General features: G+C 58.2%; 2 protein-coding genes across 3 annotated transcripts; both read right to left on the reverse strand.

Annotated features, from left to right (window-relative positions):
• Positions 1-253: 253 nt before the first annotated feature.
• SPEF1 (sperm flagellar 1) lies at positions 254-4,217 on the reverse strand. Its single transcript, XM_025400599.1, has 7 exons — positions 3,931-4,217; positions 2,456-2,567; positions 1,934-2,090; positions 1,690-1,729; positions 1,485-1,545; positions 1,167-1,290; positions 254-1,065 (listed from the first exon to the last, which is right to left on the reverse strand). Exons 1-7 carry the CDS (start codon positions 4,037-4,039, stop codon positions 958-960), a joined length of 711 nt encoding a protein of 236 aa, XP_025256384.1. The 5' UTR covers positions 4,040-4,217; the 3' UTR covers positions 254-957.
• A 2,253-nt stretch (positions 4,218-6,470) lies between these two features.
• Positions 6,471-9,278, reverse strand: CENPB (centromere protein B). 2 transcript variants are annotated; one of them, XR_003121572.1, is made up of 2 exons: positions 7,015-9,278; positions 6,471-6,481 (listed from the first exon to the last, which is right to left on the reverse strand). XR_003121572.1 is itself a non-coding variant. In XM_025400598.1 (1 exon), the coding sequence occupies exon 1, from the start codon at positions 9,238-9,240 to the stop codon at positions 7,432-7,434; it is 1,809 nt and encodes a 602-aa protein (XP_025256383.1). In that variant the 5' UTR covers positions 9,241-9,278; the 3' UTR covers positions 6,599-7,431. The 2 variants fall into 2 exon arrangements, 1 of the variants encoding a protein (XP_025256383.1); XM_025400598.1 differs by lacking the exon at positions 6,471-6,481 and having other exon boundaries at positions 6,599-9,278.
• Between the last annotated feature and the right edge of the window lie 99 nt (positions 9,279-9,377).

A 9,377-nucleotide genomic window follows, 5' to 3' on the forward strand; every position in this document is an offset into this window, starting at 1 on the left:
AAAAAAAAAAAAAAAAAAAAAAAAAAAAAAAAAAAAAAGTTAGGCTGTCATCCTGCCCATAACCTGACCCCTGGTGATATCATCAACCTACCAAGCTGTGGCCACACAGGACCCAGCCACCCACAAGATGAGACCCACTCTGGGTCCAGAAAGCTCTTTCACTCAAGGTGGAGGTGGGGAGATCGAGGACAAGGGAAGCAGAAACTCCCTCCCCTCAGAGATCAATGCAGAAAGAAAAGGCAGGCACAGGAAATAGAACAGAACACTAACTTTAATGGGGCAGCCCTGAGCCTTATCCTTCAAACCTTCCCCCTCAGTACCCCGTGTGCGAGGAGGGAGGGACGACTGCTACAGGCACATCGTTGATGTCCTCCCTCCTCCTGGCGATCCCACTCCTCACCCTTTCCTCTCCAGCTGCTGCGGTCTCCATCGCCGAGGTGGGTCCCAGGTAAGCTCCCAGGAGGGGCAGGGGAGCCCCTCAGCGACCCAGGGCAGATTCCCCCATGGCTGAGGGCATGGGGAACTAGCCCGGGTGGAGACGCAGCCGTCCTCGGAGCTGCGCGGGTACCTGATTCTGGGGGTGTGGACAGAGCCACGGGACCGCCCCCCAAGGCCCAGCGCGGGGGGCTGTAAGGCCGGGCCCGAGGTGTTGGACACTGCTTTGGGGGGCAGGCTAGGTCTCTGCACGTGGCTTCTGGGCTCTGGAAAGCGGTCCATTCTCCTGACCCGGATGGAGTGGGAGGAGGCGGCTCAGTCCCGGGCCTCCGCTCCCAGAGTTCCTGTCCCACCTCCTCCCACGCTCACCCATCCCAAGGAAGGAGGGCACTCGGGCCCCAAGAGGCTCCTGAGAGCAGCGGGCTCCGCCCTCCCAGTGGTCTGTCCATCGGTGGGTGGGTCGGGCGCGGAGTCGGGGCTCTGGCGGGTACCGGAGCGTCCCCGCGCGGCCCGGGCAGCCGCTCACCGCTGCTTCCGCTCCGCCTGCTGGAGCCGCCGGGAGAGGTCTTCGATCCGCACGTTCTTGAGCTGGAGCAGGTGCTCCAGGCGCCTTACCTTCATCTGCAGGACCTAAGCCGCGCCGCACAAGGGTCAAGTCCGGCGGCCTGCTCCCTCCTACCTGGCCTCTGCTAGCCACGACCCCCCACCCGCAGCCTTCCTAGACCCCTCACCTGCACGGTCTCCTGCGAGGCCAACAGCTCCTGCTCCTTTTCAGCGATCTGGAGGACGAAGCTCGGGTCGCCCTGCAACGCCTGGTTATACGCCGGAGGCCGAGGCGCCGGCGGCCGTACCCCGCTGGGGTGGGAAGCAGCTTAGCCGAGGCTTGGACCTCGGGCCCTACACTCACCCTTCCAGTGCCCTCGACCAGGCCTTCCCTTCTCCCCCTCTAGCCCCTTTCGTGCCTCAAGCTCAGCCTACCCTGCCCTCCAACCCCAGCTGTATGCAGAGATCACCAGCCTGATGAAGTCGGGAACTCCCAGCTTCTTTACCTGAGCTGACCCTCTCCCTGGGGGTCCAGGGCACCTTCACCTCGGGCCTTCTGGGATAAACCTGAGACAAGGCAAGTGGAGGAATGACTGTGCTGGAGTCTCACTTTCCTGCTTCCCCCGCCCCAGTTCCACTCTCACAAGCGACAGGAAGAAGGACAGAAGGAAAGCTCCACTGGGAAGGAAGAAACGGAAAAGGCCACCTTACCCACATCCATGTAGCCACTGCCATCCTGGGGAGCCAGTTCCTGAAAGAACCCCGGGGTCCGCTGTGAGCCCAGGCTCAGTCATCCCCAAGGAGCCCTATGTCCCTTCCACCGGCCCCCAGGCCAGACTCTATTAGCCAAGCACCCCTCCCCCACACTTATCACCCAGGCTGGCCTTTCTGTGGTCGGGGGAGTGCCCCCCACCCAGCCCCCAAAGCGGTGGGAGAAGCTCGAGCGGGGTGGCACCTGTAAGGAGCCAGTGCCCTGCTTCCTGCGCCTCTGCCTCTCCTCCAGGCGCTGCCTCAGCGGTATAAGCACCAGCTCCACCACACCTGGGGCGCACTCTGCGATCTTGCGCATCACGTCATCCGGTACTGAAAAGTTCAGCCTCTTCAGCACCTTCCTGAGGGGTAGACACAGGGATAGCGGATTGGGTCCTGGGGAAATGAAGCGAGGGGACGGGGGGAGAGGGAAGGTGGCATGGTGGTTGCAGTTCTGAGTGCACAGCCCTGGGGGAGTGGAAGGGCATCGCATCTGAGCTTCCTTGTGTGGGTGTCCCGAGGTTCCTTGCCTCCTTCCGAATAGAATAGTCTTTTCATTTTGTAATCAGACGAATTCTGTCTGCGTTGACCCTCCCCACCCTGCCACCAAAACAGTCTCAGCCTGGGCAACCAAGACCATAGGAGATGATGGGGCTGGGGTAGTCCTTCCTGGGAACCCAGGGTGGGGGCTAGAGATTCCCACTCCTGCACCCAGGTATTCTGTTACCTGTTCAGATGACCCCAGTTGCTGAGTTTCTGCTGGAGAGAGTTGGCGGGGACATAATTGTGCATCTCCACCATCTTGGGGAAGTAAAACTTGATGACCTCTGCAACTAGGACTGAGGGAGAGGGGAGCAGATATGGAAGGTGGGGGCATGGGTAAGGAAGGAAGAGGGGAGAGAAGGTGGGTGGGAGAATCAGGCATGGCAGAGCAGTGGAACCCAATGGAGGGGTGGAGATGCAGAAAGGGGAAGGATAAGGAGGGAGACAAAAACATTAAGATTAGTCATAGTAGAGGAGACTAAGTCTCCAGCATACCTCAGAGGAGCTGCATCCCTTCCCCATGAATTTAGGAACGGGAATACTGAGTCCCTGGTCCTCTAGTACAGAATGAGTCAGCCAGCGCAGTGGCTCACACCTATAATCCCAACATTTTGGGAGGCTGAGGCAGGCATATCACCCGAAGCCAGGAGTTCGAGAACAGCCTGGCCAACATGGTGAAACCCCATCTCTACTAAAAATACAATAATTAGCTGGGTGTGGTGGTGCATGTAATCCCAGCTACTTGGGTGGCTGAGGCAGAAGAATCGCTTGAACTTAGAAGGTGGAGGTTGCAGTGAGCTGTGATCATGCCACTGCACTCCAGCCTGGGCAATAAGAAAAAAAAAAAAAGAGAGAGAGAGAGAGAACAAGTCTCCAAGAGAGGCTTTCAGGAGCCCAGGGAATTCACATGGATGCATGATACACACACACACACTCCAACACCACAGTTCCAGGAGAGTAAAAGAGTCACATAAGCAGAGACACATGTGATAAGATCTCTCTACATATAGATACATAGGGCAGAATGTGTAGACACACAGAACAAACACATGCTAGGCACACATGTAAAACACACATAAACAGAAGCACAAAAAGCCACATATGCACACAGCCTCCCCAAATATAGAGATGCACAGAAGTACTTGACATGAGATGACAGGTAAGTATTTGTGTCACTGAGACCCCAGGAGACATTCCTAGAAACACAAACACCTTCACAAGCACAAAGAAACACAAGCACACAAACCCCCACAAATACAGGACTAAACATGTCAACACACATATGAACACACACATATGAACACACACATACTCAGACTCCCACAAGACAAATATAGAACACATAGCAATGAGTGAGCACATACAGAAATGCACAAATAAATATGCAGACACATATCTTAATCACTAACGTCCCTGGAGGGAGTTAGAGGCACATCCCCCCACATGCACGCAGGATAGAACATGTAGACATACATATATGGGCACACATCGTTCACACACAGATGCAAATAGAAAACAAGCACACACGTCTACAATTTGAAGTCCCAGGAGACAGATTCCTCCCCACCCCTACACGCACACAAACACAAAGAGTTTGCACAGAGACCCATCACACACGAACATACAGGACAGAACATGCAGACACACAGGGGCACACACCTCCATCACTAAAGTCCCGGGAGAGGTTTCGCTTGGGCCGGGACAGAGGTATGTTGTCTACCCACAGGTACAGCTGGTGCAGCGCCTCCTCGTCCACGCTGCTCGCCATTGGCGTCCTCAAGGCCTGGCCGCCCCAGCGGTGCCGGGTCCAGCCCCAGCCTCACGACCCTTCAGGCGCTTCCTTTCTTGCCACTGCAGAAGCCCGTAACTGCCTCTGCCTGCCTAATCCAGAGACTCACGTCCCAGCTGGGAGCGGCCATATTGTTTTATGAAACCATGGAAACCATCCCCTGCCTCGCCTGGGAGCAAAGACTTCTGGGAGTTGTAGTTTTATCCCCTCCCCGCTACCTCCTCTCAGGCCGGAGCTTTGAAAAGGCGGTTAGCTGTCCTTTTCTTCTTCCCAAGAAAGCATCACTTCTGTGCCCACGCCACCTGCTGACCAGTCACTCACCCACTTTGGGACCAGCCAAAGCCAATCAGGCCCTCAGAATTCCTGCATCTGCACACCTAGGGTGGGGATTCCCCTTCTTGGCCCTTTAGCCCTTTAGTCCCAAATGAAGGGAGCACTCCAGTGTTTGTCAGCTTTATTTGGGGGTGCACTGTTGATAATCTGCCACCCAACTGGATTGCGTGGTACAACTGCTTCCTGCTTCGTCCCTCTCCAAAACTCTATGCTCATGGGGTCATCGCCACTCGCCCTTCCCAGCAGTGTTCTAGTGGGGTATTTAATACGTAACCCAGACTCCCAGGGAGAACACCAGAGTTCGAGGCCAGTACCTTGGGCAGGTCATTTAACTTCTTAACTCCATTTCCTCCTTTGTGAAATGACGATGGTTCTCACTTATTTGTCCCAAACCCCTCATCTCCCGTCAATGAGCTAGCTATTCTTCCATGGATTAGAAATTCATTTCAGGCAGGGCACAGTGGCTTACGCCTGTAATCCCAGCACTTTGGGAGGCCGAGGTGAGCAGATCACCTGAGCTCAGTAGTTCGAGACCAGCCTTGCCAACATGGCAAAACCCTGTCTCTCCTAAAAATGCAAAAAAGTTAGCCAGGTGTGGTGGCGGGTGCCTGTAATCCCAGCCACTGAGGAGGCTGAGGCAAGAGAATCGCCTGAACCTGGGAGTCAAAGGTTGCAGTGAGCTGAGATCGTGCTATTGCACTCCAGCCTAGGTGACAGAGCGGGCTCCATCTCAAAAAAAAGAAGAAAGAAAGAAATTCATTGCAGTACCCAGTTCCATTCCAAAACAGCACTACCCTTAGGAGGGTTAGGAATATGGGTCCCTCCTTAGTGAAGAGGTACTTCTAGAGTCAGGATGGGAAAACAGCTTGACTAACCGCGTGGCCTTGGGCACCTGATCAGACCTCTGCCTGGTTTCTCTTGGCTTTACCTACCTTATAGGGGCTTTGTGAGCATCTAAAGCATTTAGCACAGAACAGGGCCCCTATTAGTATCAGCTGGTACTATCATTAATGAGACAGTCTCAGTTCCAGCAAGAAGTGTTCTTTTTCACAGGAGACAAATGGAAGTAATTCGCCTTGTTGGAACCTGCGGTGAGGGAGCTGGGTTAAACAGGAGCACCTGGGCAAGCAGGCCATACTCCCTCCTGCTCACTCCAGAGCAGGTGGGGCTTACTTGTAGCTTTCTGGTCTCCACCTCCAGGGTTCGGACTTGGGGTGGGAAGGTGGTGGCAAGGGGGATCCCAACTACTTTTTGTTGTCACTTCAAAGTCCTCAAGGCCTGGAGGGGATTCCTGAATGCCAGAAGTGCAGGCCAAGAGTGGAAGTCACACCCATTTCTAGTTTTAAAGTCATATATAGTGGTGTTGATTTTCCACAAGGGGCAATAACCAGGGCATGCCAGGGACAAGAGATGAACTGGATACTCCCCCATTAACATTCCCAGTGTTGGAGGAGAAACTTGGTGGTGAGGGCGGGCTGGGGCTGGGAAGGAAACACAGAAGTGATGTGCCAGCCTCAGGTGGTGGGAAAACCGGTTTGGGGCCCAGAGCTGCCAGCCTTGCTTAAGCCCAGGCCCTTCCCTGGTTGGAACCGCTGGGGCCTCAGTGAGGAAGGGGTAAGGAGGGGCTGGCTCTGAAAGGAAAAAGGGTAGGATCAGCAAAGGGACCTGACCTCACCTTTGTACTGGGGCCCCCCTGGAAGGCACTGCACAGGGAGTGACCAACTCATTCTCTGCCTCTTGGGGGTGCAATCTGTTCCTAGCAATTTCACCTTCCTCCTGCCACTGTGCCCAGAGGTGGCCACCAGGCTTGGAGATGCCAATCACTGAAAGGCCTAAAGGGCTCTCTCTTAAGGCACCAAAGGTAAACCAAAGGTGCCCTATATGCCCCTCCAAACTCCAATCTGGACCCCAGAAGCTGCCCCAACACTCCTTTCTGTCCTGACTTCACTCCTGCAAAGGCCTTCAAACCAGCCTCCGTAGGCCTAGTCCCCATGTGCATATTGATTTGCCCCCAGAGACTGATGGCTCCCTCCCTCCTGCCCCAGCCAAGTGATCCCAAGCTTGAGGTCTCCTCCTGCCCCTCTTCGGGTCAGGGCCACCCTCTCAACACTTGCCTCCATGTCCCACCAAAGCAAGGACCAAAGGAAGCCAGGACAAATATGTCCCCCAAGACAGACGCAAGCCCAGACCATGAAGGATGCACCCTTGGCTGTTAAAATGTTCACCCCCACAAAAGGGGAGTGGACAGATTTATTGAAATCAAACTGGGAAAGGAGCAGCTGGATGGCTGGACTCTGGGCCCAGCCCCAGGCCCCTCTGCCCAGGATGGGACCCTGCCAGAGAGGGAGGAGAGGCATGGGGCCTGCAGCTGCCCACAAAAGGGAAGCGCCCATTGTCACTCCCATGGTGGGGGACCTCTTGGAAACCTCCAATCTGGAGAGAAAACCAAGGGCCAAAGTCACATGGACAGGGCCAGAGAAAGGGACTGGGGAGGTGGAAAGCAGGCAGAAGCAGGCTCAGGAGCCCGTGGTGAGTTAAACTGTGCTTCTCGAGGCGGCCCAGGGGGTGGGGGTAGGGGCTGCCAGCCTTGCAGGGGGCCTAGGCTGGACCTTCCTCTGGAGCCCTTCCCAGAATGGCTTTGGGGTCCCCCCCGCACCAAAGACCTGGTGGCAGAGGGGAGAGGCACTCTCCGGCCGGGAACCTCCAGGGCCCACCCCTGGCTGCTGCTGTGGTTAGTCCACTGAGGGCACGGTGTGGTAGCACCGGACAGCTCCCCACCCGCCCCACCTGGTCCCCTGAGCCCAGGGCCAAATGGGGAGGAAAGAGGATTCTGAGAAAGAGGCAATAAGCAGGCAGTGAGGCTGAACTCAGCCCCCGGCCCGGCCGAGGTGACCAGGCCTGTTGCAGGGCCAGGGGAAGCATTACTAAAGGATCTGGGGCTCCACACTCTGGCTCCATGCACAGCGGGTGCCCAGAGAGTCCTCTGCCCTGGGGTGGTGCTGCCAATCTAGGTTGGGGGCACAGCTAGGTCCAGTGACTCAGCTTTGATGTCCAAGACCCCGAACTCCCGCCTGCCTGGCATGGTTCTTCCTGGTCACGTGAACCAGATCGTGTTCCAAGTGGAGGATGTGGCTCTGCACGCGGTCGTCAATGGGGAAGGAGGTCAGGTACCTCTTGACCATGGCGAAGTAAGCCATGGCCTCCCCAAAGCTGGGTACAGGCACCTCATCACCATCCTCCTCATCATCATCGTCATCTTCATCTTCATCATCCTCTTCCTCATCGTCCTCCTCTTCCTCACTGTCCGAATCAGAGTCCTCCCCACCTTCCAGGAAATGCAGAGTAGGGCACTGGGCCTCCTCCTGGGTACCATAACCCCCGAAGCTGCCACCGGCCTCCACTACTCCCTGGGCCCAGTCCTCAGCCTCCAAGCCCTCAGAGGAGCTCTCCTCATCTTCCTCCTCTTCTTCATCACTGTCATCAACATCACCCTCCTCCTCTACTTCCTCTTCCTCCCCCAATTCCTCTCCTTCCCCTGCTTCCTCCTCCTCCTCCTCTCCTTCCTCCTCCTCTTCCTCTCCTTCACCCTCCTCCTCCTCCTCTTCTTCCTCCTCCTCCTCTTCCTCTTCCTCCCCCTCGCTCTTGAGGGAAGTGGTGATGGTGGCATTAGGGCCACCCCCAAAGCCAGCCTCACGAAAGCAGGCGGCTATGTCCGAAGGCTCCACTGCCTGCCAGGCGGCAGCCACAAAGTGCAGGGCCTCCGTGAGACCCAGCTGCAGGCCTGAGCGATCCTGGCCCTCTAGCGCGGCCATGGCCTTGAGCAGCATGGCCTGGCGGTAGTGGCCCTTCACCTGCTGGACCACTCCCCTCTCCAGCGGATGCACGGTGCCCGGCGGGAAGAAGGCCAGCTGCACATGCCGCAGGCCCGAGGTGTCCAAGGACTGAGCAGCCAAGCGGCCGGCCAGCAGTAGGACCCGGCGAGACTCTGCAGCCATTCGGGTGTCCAGGGCCTTCAAGTACTTGGCCAGGGCCTGGGTAGTGACACCACCCTTGGAGTTGGCGGTGTAGTCGCAGGGCAGGCCGGCTTGGCCTGCGCGGGGCTTCGCCGACTTGCCGGCCACCAGCGGGGGCAGCTTCTCGCTGCCATCGGCATTGGCGCACAGCAGGACGCTCAGGCGCTGGGTGGCTTGACGCGGCCGTCCGTCGCCTCCGCACAGCCCCGCGGCCTGGTCGGGCAGAAAGTCGTACCATAGACTGGTCTCGGTGGCGCTGAACACGTCCTGCGAGGCGTAGCCCTCGGCCACCGACGGCGGCTGCTCCTCCCGAGCGCGCCAACCAGTAGTGCTCCCGCCACTGCCCTCCGAGGGCACCGCGGCCGGGCTGGCAGGCGCCGCCGGGGTGCGGGGGGCAGCGTTACGCGCGCGGGCGCGGGCCACGCCGCTGCAGGACACCACGCCGTGGCGTCGGCGGAAGCGGTCCAGCCAGCCGTTGGAGGCGGTGAAGTCGTCCATGCCCAGCTCCTCGGCTATGCGCAGCGCCTTCTCCTTGAGGATGATGCCCTTGACCGGCAGGCCGGCGGCGCGGATCTGCTGAAACCAGGCGATGAGCAAGCCCTCGAGCTTGTCGTAGGGAGACAGCTTGTTGGTCTTGCGGCAGGTGGAGGCCACCCCGTACTTGCGCTCCGACGCCAGGATGGCGCGCTTGTTCTTCAGGATCGTGCTCAGCGTGGACGGCGGGATGTTGAAGCGCCGCGCGATCTCGCCCTTGCGCAGGTCCGGATTCTCTTCCACCTCCTGGATGATCCGTGACTTCTCCCGGAACGTCAGCTGTCGCCGCTTGGGGCCCATCCCGGCGCGCCCCCCGCCCCGGGGCCCGGCGCCGCCGCCGCCGCCCCGGGGCGGGGGGCCCAGGCCCGTGGCGGGGGGCACCTGGCGGCCTCTCCCGCGCGCCCCGCCCGAGACAAAGCGGCTCGCGGGCGCGGCGG

The sequence above is a fragment of the Theropithecus gelada genome, chromosome 10 (genome assembly GCF_003255815.1).
Source record: "Theropithecus gelada isolate Dixy chromosome 10, Tgel_1.0, whole genome shotgun sequence".
NCBI lineage: Eukaryota > Metazoa > Chordata > Mammalia > Primates > Cercopithecidae > Theropithecus > Theropithecus gelada.